The 15491-nt window shown below is 36.2% G+C and overlaps 1 protein-coding gene across 1 annotated transcript in view; it reads right to left on the bottom strand.

The window, feature by feature from the left end:
- Positions 1 to 10100: 10100 nt before the first annotated feature.
- Positions 10101 to 15491, bottom strand: part of LOC109078527 (BMP/retinoic acid-inducible neural-specific protein 3-like) — an 89420-nt gene continuing 84029 nt past the window's right edge. The window contains exons 7-8 of the mRNA XM_042775890.1: positions 14089 to 14289; positions 10101 to 11956 (exon numbers count right to left, since the gene is read on the bottom strand). Coding sequence (XP_042631824.1) covers positions 10815 to 11956; positions 14089 to 14289 — 1343 coding nt within the window. The 3' untranslated portion in view covers positions 10101 to 10814. The remainder of the gene's footprint in view (positions 11957 to 14088; positions 14290 to 15491) is intronic.

Raw genomic sequence — 15491 nt, forward strand, 5'->3', positions numbered from 1 at the left:
TCAGAGTTGCTGTAGACCTCTTGGTAGCCTTTCTGACTAGTTTCCTCCAGGCTCCTTCTTTTAGTTTGGAGTGCCGTCCTGATCCAGGGAGGGTCTGTGTTTTACCAAATACATTCCACTTCTTAATAATAGACTTCACTGTGCTTCTAGGCATTGATAAATCCTTTACATTTTTTTGTATCCATCTCCTGACTTGTGCCTGTCTACAACTTTATTCCTGAGATCTTTTGACATGCTTTTTTCATGCTGAGCTAATCAAAATGACCACAGCTGATCACAAGGGAAAGTCAAAGGGCTTTGTTTGCCGTTGAGAAGGTGATTTGCTACAACTGAGTTTATTGAGTTTACAAGCCATTTTTTTTCCTGACATGTTGGTGTTATATCTTTCACTTGAATGTTATAAGTTGCACTGAGTAAATACAGCTGGATAAAAAAAAATTGTGTCCGTCTTCATTTTAGGCTGCAAAGCAACAACATTTGATTATTTTAAAGCGGGTTGATTCCTATATATGAATACCCACTGTATTTGAATTTTTAAACATTTATATATATATATATATATATATATATATATATATATATATATATATATATTCATGTTCTGAAACATTTATATTCTTTGCATGGATTTCAGATCTTTTTGGGCTTTATCCTTCTCTTGGATAATGTGGTCACTAACGTTTGTGTGCTGCTTTCTCATTTCAGTCTGCAAAGTTCATAAATTCAGTGCACAGTGTTGTTGCAACTGTGCCCTTTCAGTGCTTACATATGTGATGAATCTAATTGCCATTCAGGGGTCCAGTCTGATGGCCTTTAATTTCTTGGGCACACTGATGTTTGTTCCAGGAGCAGAGGTCTACTTTAAAACAGGAATTACAAGTGAGTCATTAAATGATTGATCACATATACATGCCGAAGGCACTGCTACCGTGACTCCAGCCCACTTAGCAACAGGTGCACATTAATTAATAATCTCACTAAATACTTGTGACTTCAGGCATATTAATTCACTTAGTTCAAAGGGACACGTTTAATTATTTTCTCTTTCTCAAATGCCAGAGGTAGGTAAAAATAGGTTAGTGGAAGAATGTGAAATCAGTGAAATCAATCATTTGTATTTCTGTGTGGAGGCATTGTGCAGACTTTAAACTGAGGAGAAAAGCATGGAAAGCACAAAACAACAGGGCGGCACAAAACCATCCACTATAATCAAACAGCTACTTGAAAAAAGGCTAGAAACTGAAGCTTGGTGTCGAGTGAAAAAATATTGAACATTACTCCGTGGCTTTCTGCAGTTTGGCCAGTGTTTATGCACTCAAAGCTTCTCCTGTAAAATGTCCTGTAAAATGGTTGTCCCTAGTTTTTCAAAGTTTTGTTGGAACATCTGAAAACAGGTTGCCACTAAATAAAACAAACATTCCAATACTTCTAACTTTGTGCACTTGCCAGGTTTCCAAGTTTAGAAAAGCCTATTAGTTTACCAATAGAAGGGTTTGGTGCCTGTTTCTCAGACAGTAAATGATCCACCTAAATAATCATCACATTTTTTGAAAACAGAATATTTTATAACTCAATTATCCTTTCTTTCTTTTTTTTTTTCTTTTATTAATTTTAAGATGTTTGAGTTGTAATACTGAAGGGCTAAATGGGCCCACATAAAAGTAAAACATAAGCTTCAGAAAAATAACACAAAGTGATCTTTGATCCATTTCCTAAGCTCGGAGTAGAAACCTAAGAACTTCAGAAGTTTTGATATGTGTGACTTGCTTTTTTTGCACTGCTTTATTGGAGAAATCATCTAACAGAGTGAATACTGTTGATCTTGCTGGGGAAACTCTGTCACTCTGTGTAGAAGTTCTTGTGTCGTGATCTGATCAGAGTAGGCTAAAGTTGTTTTTACGGTGGCAGTGCTGCATTGTAGATTATTGTGGAAACCAGACACATGCCTACCAACTTGTCAAAACTGTGTGAAGGTTATATTTTATAAGTATGTAAGTGTGAGAAATGAGAAACGCTGATGGTAATGACAGTCATCTATGGTGCAGTGCGAATTTCTACGAGATATCACAATTATTCAATATATGAATTATTCTAGCATACCAGCGGCTCACATAAACTGATGGCTCTCTCACTGTTAGGAGACAGTCTGTGCTGTGTGTGTGTGTGTGTGTCGGCTCACATGTGTATATATATATATGTTATATATATATATATATATATATATATATATATATATATAAATTTCCTATATATATTGACCACCACCTACATTGTTCAGTTCAATAACTAGTTATGTCCCATGTGTACTTGTGCAATTCTCATTTCCCAGCATATCCTGAATTACACACACAAGATCACACATAACAGCACACACATGCTGCCTCATCATCTGAATTTACATTCTGCTTAACTTGATCCACTCGTTTCTGTTCCTCTTCCTCTCTAGGGATTTTGACAGTAGTGATATGGATCGGTTGCCTGCTGCTCATTTTGGTTGTCCTTGCTTCTCCTTCTGACAGTCTGGATTAGAGGAAGCCTCTCATGTCAACTCCGGAGGGAGAGACAGTCTTTGGACATCTTCAGAGACGCTTCATTCTGGGACAGACAACCCTACCCTTGACGGCAAGCGCTTCTCTCCAGCACATGCTGTCTGTCCAGGCATGTATGAAGCTTACTAACAAAAGCCGAACTTGTTTTCACACACTGCTGCTCATGTCCTTTATTTCCCTGCTTCTGGATGTTTCCTCATTATATGCTGCCTGCTATTATATGCTGCATAATGTCTTAATTTCAGCTGGCCACTTAATTAAAAGGATTAGACTTTACTTCATTTGGTCTGAATGCAAATCTAGAATCCTACATAAACATACACAACATTCTTATTGCATGTTACTGTTAGGCACATTCTTACTGTTATGTTATTATAAGTAGTACTTTTGTATCATTAGTGTTTACTACTGATCAGTTACTTTTATATTTTGATATGACCAACAAAGTGCGCAACAGTGTTAATTTTGGCAGGCATTTTAGATTTAGTCTTAGTCTTTATCTTGAGATGAAAATGCTTAATAGTCTTAGTCACATTTTAGTCATTTGAGGCTTTCATAGTTTTAATCTAGTTTTAGTAGACGGAAAGTCATTGCATTTTTGGTCAACTTTTAGTCACTACTTTTAGTCATTAGTTTTAGCCAAACTGCAGTTACCAAAATTTATTTTGGTAGCTATTTTGTATGTAGCTAGTCTTCAAACTAAAACAATCATTTATTCTTCTGTCTTTAGACCAAATCAATTAAGCTTATGAGAAATTTGAATCAAGGATTGAATTTGGAAAAACTTGAATAAATTATGACAATTACATTTTTTGGGTGAACTATCCCTTTAACATAGTGAAAATGGAGCGACTTATAAAATGAAGCACAATAAGACAAATATGATAGAGATACAAAATAAACTCATTTATCAGATACAGTAGGTTTACTTAACATGCATACATTTATTTGACATATTTTGTTGGTTAACATTAATGACACTTAAATAGGAATGCTGGCCCTTTATGATGGAAGGCATGCACGTAATATTGACACACGTTCAGTTTTTACCCCCCTGTTTACATTCACTTAATCCATAACCGACTGTATTTACGTGAGATATTCTACACAATAAACATTTGGACTGCTTTGTGTGTATTTGAGCACTGAGAACTGATCGCGCGCTGTATATGAGAACTGAAGAAGTGGAACGTGCGCAAGAGAGCACTTCTGTCACGATTCCGCCTATCCTGCCTTCACTAACTTTAAGTTAATCGACAACGAATTGTGTCTCCCAGGAAAAACGGGACGTCTGGTCAACTTATCACCCTTTGGGTGCTGAGGCCATTGTTTCAGACCACTAGTTCGTGTTTTGGTAGCCTATCCATCCACTGCAGCTGCTATACTGCCTAGATATGCAAACGCCCCTTATCCGATTGCAATCCAATAACAGGGATGCACATTTTGAAGGACAATAGCCTACATGATGTATTTTGAATGTCCGGTAGTCCTCAAATAACATTGTAGTCCCGTCTCATCTAGTTAACGAAGACACGGCATAAATTTTGTCATAATTGCGTCATCAGATATTAGTTTTAGCTGGTCAACGTCTGGTTTTAGTCACAGAAAAAAATGTTTGTTAACGTATATTTTTCATTGTTGTCTTCGTTAATGAAATTAACACAGGTGCATAAGACTGTCTGAACCCATATTAAAATTCTGTCTGTTGCCATTTTTTTTTTCACATTATTCATAATTGGCTAATATTAAAATTCTGTGCTGTTTTGTCTAAATCTACTAAAAAATGAAACAAATCAATAATTCTGATGCATGTGAATAAATACATGAATGAATGTCTATGAATGTATACATATGAACCTATACTTTAAACTTTATAATGTATAGTATAAAAATATATATTTTTTTATTATTTGATCTTCTAATAATTGATGATCTAAGATAATGGCAATCTGAATGTATTAGGAAAAATGTTTCAAATTAGAGCGTACACTATAAAATATCCAATATCAATCAATCAAATATATCGGTAACCAGTACAGTACCATGAAACATGTATTAGGGATTATGGGTCACATTTTAGGTTAGAGTACCATTAGAGAAATTTCTTTGGGAGCAACATTATGCAGACTTTGTATGTTGTTTTGATAGTTCTTCTTTAATTTATTTATAAAGCACAATTTGATACAACAGCAGTTGCCCAGCAGTTGTTACATTTACACCAAAATATCCAAGTAGCGTTTCCACACACATAATGTACTTTTTTGTTTTTAATTTATTTATTACAGTTGAATTACACTTGAAAACCTCTCTTCCCCATGCTGGGAGAAATATTATATTTAAAGTACACTGCCTTTACACCCTGAATTCCAAATACAAAATTAATAAACAATATGACATCCAGCACACCAGAAAATGCAATTATTCAGTTGTTTTTTTATTCCATCATTAAACACTTGGATTCATGAAAGACAATATATTTCAAGGCCAGACACATGAGAGTTTCCACCAATGCTTCTTTCGCTGTTTTTCTGCACAGCTTCAAATGAGCCAGAGCCATTAAGGAGTTACTCACTGACTTTCTCAGCTGCACATAGCCTGGAGCACAGAGAAGAAGATCAAGAAAGACTCTTGCAAGAAAGACCCTTTATTTCATTATATTTGGGAGGGGGTCCACAGTTCTTGTACTTTTGGCTGGCCTTAGGATTACATTAGACTGTTCTGAGAGTTGTCTACTAGTAGATCTTGCATAACTTTTGTTATCAAGTAAGAGGAGACAAAGACAAGTAGGAGAACCTTAATTATAATACCAGGACAGCTTAGCTCATTAACTGGACAGTTCACTGAGAAATGAAAAGTTCTGTCTTCCTTTAATCACCTCTTTAATGTATAAAGACACAGTTAATGACAAAATCATTTAGAAAATTCTGATATTTTAGAGTTTCGGTCACATTAAAAGAGATTTTCTTCAAAACGATTCATTGTTCTGGACTTTCATCCTCTGTGTCATGATTCTTCATTCCTTGAGTGAGAAAAGGATTTCACCGTTACAACCCACAGAGCTGTTTCCTTTGAAAAATAATTACTATTCATTAAAGTGGCCTGTCAGATTCTCTTTTACCCTTCCTCTTCTCTTCTCCCTAACGGGATGTCCTTCAGGGCTCCCAGTGGCTGTCATTCTGTCAACCCCCAACCATCTTATCGATTCACACATCTCTGCTGAAGCTGAGGAAGCTGGCGTGCCAATTCCTTCTGTTCCTCTACCAGCGTCGACCTTTTCATTTCTTTAAAACCCCGTTTTAGATGGAACAAATAAACTAGGCCGGTGTATCCACCCTCAATGCCCATGGAAACCTGTCTTGTTAACTTTCTTCTGGTATTCAGTTGTGCTAAACCTGTTTGTGGTGTCTATTTATCTGCTTTTGAATCCTCAAACACACACTGGAGGAAAATCAGGAAGAATTTATTTGCTCTGCGGTGTGGTGTGTTGAAGTCTGATTATATTTTGAACTCCCTGGCTCGCTTATCTTCCTATTTCCTCACAGGATTTCTGTTCCAGCGGGGACATATGGAGTAGGTAGGAAAGAGTCACTGAGGTCAGAATGGCCTTTCTTGTAAACATGCAGCAACAGCAGTTCTGTCCCCCTACATTTAGTGAACCTTTTCAGTTTGTAGTCCTAAAACCCGAAAGAGAATTATCATTGATATTGAGGATCAGCACTGGGGTTTCTGCTTCCTGATGCAGTTGTAATATCAACCCAGGCTCATTGAAAAACATGCCTGGTGTGACATTGTAACAGAATGATATTTCATTGTTTTATACCCCTTTCATAACACTTTCAAAAGGAAATTTTCAGTGAGTGGTGACAAAAGTGAGTTCAGATGTACTGTATCTGAAACAGATCAGTGTGAATCTGGTAATGTTTTATTTTGTTGTCTGTTGTACATATCGCAATAATTCGGAAATTAAATGTCCAATGAGTGGCCCTAAAAGGCTAATGCTCTATCGCATTTGAAAACAAGAGTTCATGGTAGAAAGAGTTCATGGTAGAAAGGAGATGGCAATTATCCAGTAAAGCATTTATTTAGACTCCATGGAGGGAAAGGATTGTTTCATCCTTTTATTAATTCATATAAGAACATTTACATCTTTTTAAAACATTGAGAGAGAAAAGTGATCTTAAGAGTATAAAGATAATGTTTCATTTCATGACCACACCGCCCATATCTGACTCTGTACAGAATCAAATGCTACATGCAGAATCCCTGCTGCAATATTTCAAGCTGGCACCTCACGCTCGTAACTGAGCTATATTGTCTCTCATAGAAATGGATGCAGTCAAACTATTTACATTCAGCACTTTGGTTCTGGACGTTAAAAAAATTAAAATGTCACATTATGGCGCTGCATGGAAACTGAAGGCAGGGCCCTGGACTGACCCCTCTGAGATTAAATGTTATTTGAATATTATTCAAAACATCGGTGGATACACAAGCTGTTTATGGAATTGCAGAGATACAGTTTCAGTCTTGAAATGTTTACAGCATGGTAAAGCTGTCTGGAATGCTGTATTCATACGGATATACAGTTATGTGTGTCTGGCTATCTGCAGCACAGAAATTAAGTTTAAAGACGGGATGGGAAAAGTTGATTGCAACTGGAATTAAGAACAGCGATGAAATGTTCTGAAATAGCATTTCTGAGGTTTTCTTAGAGTCCTGACGTGTGTAAATTGACGAGTGATGCCAACGGATACTTCAGACTCCAAGAGCTAGATTCGCTTGACAACATGCCATTTTGTTTCAGAGCATGCTCAGTAAATAACTACAGGCTGAAATTAATTAATGCAATGATTTCACTACACATATTTTTTTGCCCCCTTGCTGCAGCATTTCTGTGCACATTAGAGGATTAATTTTTTTCAAAGAATGCTAATGAGGACTGCTTTACAGTTGCATTTCTCGAATCTGAAAAACCTCACATTTTATTTTTAAATCACTGAAACTGCATGAAGAAAAAGCCTGAAAGTAGGTCACATTTGACATGTTTCTAGAAAAGCATCATCTTGTGTATCTGAGAGGCAAAATCAGAATAAAACCCTTGGTGCTTGTATCTGTTACAGTAAATAATCTGAGAGCTGTCTGGCCTGTGTTGAAGGTAAAAGCTTCAAATGAAATACAGAGTACGGTGTTACATATAAGGTGAATGATAGCATGAAATCTGCTAAGAAAGGAAAGATTAAATTGTAATATCAGGAATCCCAAAGATGGCTGGATTTGGCATATAAATATGTTCACTTTGACATGAGTGTATAACAACACGTACAGCAGAAATTGAGTAGATGGTCAGTGCCTTGTTAAATAATCAATTTTCATCTCATGCTTTTGCACAGGAAAATGTAATAGCTTTCTCAGTCAACTGTGCACATAAACAATAATGAGACCACGATAACTGGAGTGATTTTAATCAGAAATATATTAGATTGGAGGATAAAAAACAAACTAAAAACTGAGATATGGATGCAAGAGTCATATCTCATATGTACATGAGATATATAGGTGACCCTATTTAATAACTTTCATATCTTTTTATATCATACATTTTTAAACAATACATTATGCCTATACAATTCTTAAAAGATCACATGTTAATATAGATTACATTATATATATGAATGTAATATTCAGAATTGTATATATATGCTGTTAGTTCAGAGGTTTGGGGTCAGTAAGAGTTTAATTTATTTAAAATATTTATCAGTAAATTAATACTTTTTTTTTAGCAAGGGCATATTAAATGCTGTTGAATCCTGGGGGAAAAAAAAGTATGAAGCAGCACAACTGTTTACAATGTTGATTATAACAATAATTAAAACAAACAAATCAGCATATTTGAATTATATCTGAAAGATCATGTGACACTGAAGACTGAAGAAATGGCTGCTGAATATCCATCTTTGCCATCACTGGAATAAATTACATTTTAAAATATATTAAATATATTAAAAAAATAAAAGATAAAGCATTAGAGACTAAGAGACTTCTTTCAGAAACGTTTAAAAAATCGTACCAATCCCAAACCTTCGAACGGCAGTATACAGTGTGTATATATATATATATATATATTATTTATAACTTAATTTATGAAAGTTATTATAAAGTGTTACCAAAAAATACATTGTAACAGGCAGTTTAGTCATTATAAATCATAAAATACAGAAATATTCAGACTGTGTTCCTCAAGAGCAAGGCTATGCCAGTTTACATAGGGATGTTGTGATTGATTAGACGCCCTTCACTGTCTTGACAATTTGTTGAAGGGCGAAAACGGATTCCTGTCTTATACATTAAGGTAAGCAACTCTTATTTACAGACTCCCTGTGGTTTCCATCTTCTGAATTTAGCGAGAATGTTTTCCCCCTTCACAGTTGAGTCACAGATATATCGTGTCAGACAATGTGAAGGTCCTACAGCTCTCCATGACAACAGCATAAATTGCACTCTTTATTCTAGTTTTGTTTTTTATGTTGCGCTGTAAAAGTTGCTCCCCATATATTAAGCGATCCATCTTTTCTTGACAGGGAACTGATCATTTTTTATGTTGATGCATATATGCAATTTTCACAGACGTTTCCACACATTCCAGTTTTATATAAAAAGCAGTAAGAAATGCTCTGTGTTGTCAAAGGCTGTAATTCTGTGGCTGTTTGTGTTGACAAATGCTACAACCCAAGAAACTTAATCAAGAACACTTAAGCAGTACATGTACGGTTATTAAATGCTGAGTAAAAATAATTGCCTCAAGATGTAGAGATACTAAATGAATTCATGTATTACAGTTATGCCATATCACATCATCTTATGTCTAATAGAAAAGCATGGAAATGTTGTGGAAAACAAAGCTATTGAACCAGGTGATGTAAATGTTACTCTGTATTTGCACATAGATAACATATAATGCACTCCTCATATAATGCTTCAATTAAGAATTGACATTTGCAGATTAGAGGTCACTGTAATTGAAATCAAAATTTAATATGCAGGAAAAAGAGGGAAAAAAATGAGAAAAGAAAGAGAAAAAAGTTTTTCTTTTCTTTTTTTTTTTTTTTTTTAAATAGAGAGTCATATAGCCAAGTGTGCTTTGATATCAGAACAGAGACAGGAATTCACTTCATAAGGCAACTTTTTTGTGTTGAAGTGTATTTTTTTGTTTGTTTTTTTTTGTTTGGTCTTTGCACTTTCAAAAAAGTACAAATATGGGTGTTTATCAGTATATATCCAAGAAGCAATGTGAAGCTTTTCACATCTTGAATGAGATGAGCAGTATTTACAAAGTGGCTCACAAACCTGTTCAAAACAATATTGTAAGTATGTACTGTAACCTTTTGGTTGCCTTCTCAAAAAAAACAAAAACAAAAAAGTTTATATATATATATATATATATATATATATATATATATATATATATATATATATATATATATATATATATATATATATATATATATATATATATATATATATATATATATATATATATCTATATATATATATATATATATATATATATATAAAGAAACTTCGCCATACAGTTTGCTTTCATTATTACCTTTTGGTTTAGCCATATCTCTGAATACAAAGGAATTTCTATCCAACATTCTGGCAATTCAGTCCCACATCAAATACATATATACAGATCTCACAATACAGGATGCGACTCCAGATAAAATAGAAAAGCAGAAATTTGAATCTTTGCTGACTGTTATAACCATTGGACCACTGTGCTCCAACACTTTATAGACTTCTTCTTATCGATTCTCTGGATTCATCCTGAACAGTGACATCACCAAGAAAAACTACAACACTAGCACATAAGTGCTAAGAAATTGTAGATATATATTCTCACTTAAAATGGTCCTTTTCATGAATCATGTTGAGGCAAGTCCACTTTGAAATCCCCTTCATCTCAAAAGGAATCCTTACTTAAAGACAATAAGTAGTTTGACTGTAGGCTAGCTCCAACAAGGTTTTCCCAGCAAGGGAATATTCTGGCAACTTACAGCTTCTAAGGTACGCTCCTGTATCAGTCACAATCAAAAAATTCTGCTTCTTACAATTGCTGCCCAAAGGAAGAGGATTCAAAGACAATCTCATTCACAAACATTTACACACACACTGACGATATATTTCTTTTCCCTTTCTCTCTGATCACATTTACAAATACATTCTCACAGGCAAGCAAAAATGAGCCACAGAGGCTCATTTGAGCTAGCTGCACAGCTGGCTGAGTTCTGGCTCAGTGGAGTTGGGGAGCTTGGCGTTGAAACTCTGGAGCGCCTCTCGTATTCGGGCTACCTCGCTGGACGAAAGCTTGAGCCTGTGCCTCAGCAGGCAGGAGAAGAGGTCCAGCGGCTGGGCTCCAGGCGGAGAGAGCCTGTTAATGCGATCCCTCATCTCCAGAAGCATCAGGAAGGCTGCATCCTGCGAGCCTTGCGTGTACGGGTAGTCCAACTGCAGGATCAGGTCCTTGATCCCCTCTGGATCAAAGTGCATGCTGTAGCCAAAGACCTTCAGGCTGTTGATTTTCATGTAGCCCAGGTTGGCTGAATGGTCATCCAGGTCCAGTGGCTCATAAAAAAGTGTCTCATTGACGGTGGGATCATCTGTAATTATGCGGCTGCGCAGGTAAATGTGCACGGTTTCGAAGAAGGACTTCCACTTGCTACCAAGAGCTAGGGTCCAGTTATAGCACTGGAGCGAGGCATCCAATTTAGTTCTTTCCCAGTCTGGGAAGTCTTGCTGGTTGATGGGCATAAACCAGCTCTCGGAGTGGCTGCCCCCAAAAGGGTTGACATAGATTGCAGGCACGGGTTCCAGCGTGCTGTTCTTGGTGGAACAGATCTGGAAAGAGATCCCCATCAGCATGTGGATAAGGTTGGACTTGTTCTTGTTGCTCTTGAGGGTGAGCAGCATGCGCTTTCTCCACGCCGGGTTAAACCAGCTTCCCAGACGCACATCGTTGCTGATGTAGATGGCGTGGACCTCCATGCGGCTGTCGAGCCTTTGGAGGAGGTGACGCATTTCTGCGTCTGGCATGTCAAAGTCAAAGTTGACGTAGTGGTCCAAAGAGTTGGCAATGTTGGGGCGACAGAATCCCATATGGAGGATGCTGCCTGGGAGGCATGTGCCACAGCGGGTGATGTTGTCTGGGGCACAGGATGAGCAGAGGGTCCCCTCACCCACCTTACATGGCACGTTGCCCTGGCAGACAGTACGTTGCTCAGCGGCACAGATGCAGCCATGCATTTCTTCGGAGAAGGTGCCGTACACACCATGTTCGCTGCAGTACAACAGAGATTGAGCTTTGTTGAGCCAAAAACCAAGAGTCCTGCAAGGAAGAAATGATAATTACAGACAAGATTAGTTCCTGAAAAAATGACAGGCTTGGCTTTACTAAATGAAGATGAAATCGAAATAAATCTGGGCTTCGTTGACATGAAAAATAGTTCACTAACATGTTAAAATTGTTCAGTCAAGACATGACATCAGCCTTATTTTCTTTGTGGTAAATGAGGCATTCAATTCCTCTTGCTGATTGATACGAATATTAATCGAGTGCTGATGGCCCGTTCTTTGACATGCAAATTGTTCTTAACCAGCAGAGGAAGTGAGTCTTAAAAGCCTTTGTGGATGCGTGTGAGGAGACGGTGCATTCTTTTTATTCTCTTTCATCCTATTCAGCGAGAGACAAGTCACTTAAATAAATGCTCCAACTCCATGGGCTCTCCATTATCTTCCTACTCACTTCACAACTGTTGACGCATACTTAATGCCATGCATACCTAAATAAAATGTCTTACATCACATGCCCTTTCTGTTGGCTGCCTCCCTGTGGGATTTCATTTAATCAAGCATCCTTTTGTCCTGGACTCTTGAGTTTATTAATAACCTTATAAATCCACTAATGTAACATGTAATTCTTGTTCAGGAGAGCATTTGATGTCAAGATGCGATTCAGGCAGTTAAATAAACCACTAAGCAGTTCTCACACATTAATGTTGACTCAGAGAGATGCATCTTGTTTCTGCTTGGTTCTATAATTAAGTACTGGTTGTCTCTTATGTAATACATCTATTTTGCTGAGAAACTCCTCTGAAATAAGTTGTATGTTAAAAGACTTTTGCTTTATTACCATTTAAACAACACAGATAAAACAAGGATAATTGCATTTCTGTAATAACTTATTATCTCCATTTTAGTTCAGAAGATCTTAAACTTGGCCAGATGTTAGTGATGAAGTTTATAAACTTTCTTTAGAGAAAATCTTGCTTAAATAGCTGGCTGTTTGTAATGAAATTAACATTTATGACTTGAACTATGATTGCATGAGTTGTTTTCATCAAAGAAAAGTCATCCTGTTTTTTAATCTTTATTTTCAGTATATTGACATTATTTAAGAATTTTTAATGAAACAGACTTTTGACTAGTGAAAGCCTTCTAGCTGAAGGATGCTAACTACAATCTGTCACTCACTTGGAGCTCTTGTTTATAGTGTGCACACACTGACCACTCTTCAGAAACTTTCACTCTATAAGGGCACCACAAGTATAAGGGCAGATTTATATTACATGGTTCAAGTGACCCAATTCCTATTTTTTCCGCCCATGTGGCACAGGTTGCATATGACCCACGAACAGGTAAGCAGAAAAAAAAAAAAAAAAAAAAAAAAAAAAAGGATTTCCTGCATTTGTGTCTGCCATGTTAGTGGACACATTGGATATTTCCCTGTCAATGCTAGTTGTAAGTCATTGAAAAAGCGATGACGACAAATTTTAAAAGAAGATGTAAACTGGTTGTCAAAAAAAGTTGGAAATGGTCAACAAATTGGAATTAGTCACCAAGACATGCAGTGGAAATGGGACCTAAATCAATAATTCTCAATAAATTAAATATGTTTAATATCCTCCAGCCTCATTTCTCATCTCTCTTTTCAGATATCTGCCAACTTTTTGTTTTCAAATTCAAAAACCAAACACTTGTCCTGTAAGAACAACACCTGCACCATGTTATCTTTATTGCCTCTAAACTATGCTCTAAATAAACCATACAGTTTGTTATATATTGAGAGAGAACTAACCAACAGCCTTATAGACACAGATCCACAAAGATATATAAAGGCTAAAGTATAAAGGCTAAAGTATTCGTTTAAAATATTTCTCATCAATAGATTAAAGGAATAGTTCATCCAAAAATAAACTCGTCGTCATTTAAATTTAGCATGGAATACAAATCAAGATATTCTGAAGAACTGTTTTTGTCTGGAAAAAGAAAGTTAATGGGGTCCGAAATGCTGTACCCCATAAACTATCCTTGTATGGACAGAAATAGCATGAGAGTGAGTAAATGAAGAAGTTTTCGGATGAACTAACCATTTAATCAAAACTTTATAAAACTCACATTGTACATGCTACCTTATGTGTTTTGCAACGAAAGTGAAAAAAAATGATTATTGTGTTGTTATTTTTTTTTGTAGGGATGATGTTTTTTTGTTTTGTAGGGCGGTTGCTGAGAGCGAAGAGTTTGCGCACTATCTTGATGGCTTTTCCCAGCACCACTTTAGTGCTTGCCTCCAGCAGACCATAACGTCTCTGCAGGACCAGATCAGACGTCCAGAACTTTAAGATGGCAGAGGTGTTTAAAAAATGATCTGTTGGCAATTTCTTGAGAAAGGCATTGAACTCATCTGAAAAACAGAAGAAGAGTGAGAAAAGTTACTATGGTTATTATTACTGTGAAACCTTGGAGAAGATGAATGAACAATATTGAGCTGTAATGAGCTCAAATCTAAGAGATGAGAGAACATGGTTTATGATATGAATACATGAATTATTGAGCGACTCAATGGGGGTGTTGTAGGAAAAATTCAGCAGAGGCAATAATGTTAATCACAACATAAGTACATGTCACCTAACTATATAGCAGCAACTTAAAGTGAGGTTTTATTAAAACTTTGACAATAAGTGTGCACTGCAATTGATCACTATTTGAAATAATGACAAGCTAATTTGTCTTCAGCACAGACAGTTTAATTATAGAAAAACTCATACTACTCATGAATTTCCCAATACCTTCCAATGAAATGATCAAATACGAGTTATCTAGAAATGTTTTTGGACCACTTAAAAAGACATTAACATCACTCAAAAACAGAGAGAAATGAAGACACTTGTGTAGCACTGAGGAGATGAGTACCAATCCCCCATTGTAAAGCCATGGAGAAAGAGCTCTATTGGTGTCAAAGGGCATTACAATGTGCAGTGATCCCGTGAGCGCTGAGCCCAGAGGCTCCCTCACACAAGACTAAAATTACAGAGATAACATTAGCATTGGCTCAGACTGTCAGTTAAGCTCAGTTTTAGCTCAGACTCCCTCTTTCTTCTTCTCTTCCCCTGTCATTTTGTCTAAGCAAGTGTCTCTGTTTGACCCAGCAGAAGAAAAGCCTACAGTGACCAGTGTCACGACATAATTGTATTACAATTATCAGGGAGGTCTGGAAGTGCATAATCATGTTGTTTACTAATGTGATGATTGCTTTATAAAACTAACAATGATAAGTGCATGCTGAACCTATATAATGAAAGCATTTCCACTGCACAGATTCATTTAAAAATGTACATAAATATATTGCATATGCTTTTTTTTTAGTTATTCAGTAAACAAATATATTGCATATGCTTTTTTTTTAGTTATTCAGTAAACACACACATATATATATAGATATATTGTCATGGAATAAAAAAACTAAAAAAAAAAAAGTAGTTAATTGTGACTTTTTATCTTCAGTTTATATCTAGCAATTCTGACTTTTGTTTCTGAGGGTTTAGGGCTGTGTGACATTAATTTTGAAATCTCATGGTTATTGCCAATATGGGTATATCACAATAC

The sequence above is a fragment of the Cyprinus carpio genome, chromosome A2, assembly GCF_018340385.1.
Source record: "Cyprinus carpio isolate SPL01 chromosome A2, ASM1834038v1, whole genome shotgun sequence".
Taxonomy (NCBI): domain Eukaryota; kingdom Metazoa; phylum Chordata; class Actinopteri; order Cypriniformes; family Cyprinidae; genus Cyprinus; species Cyprinus carpio.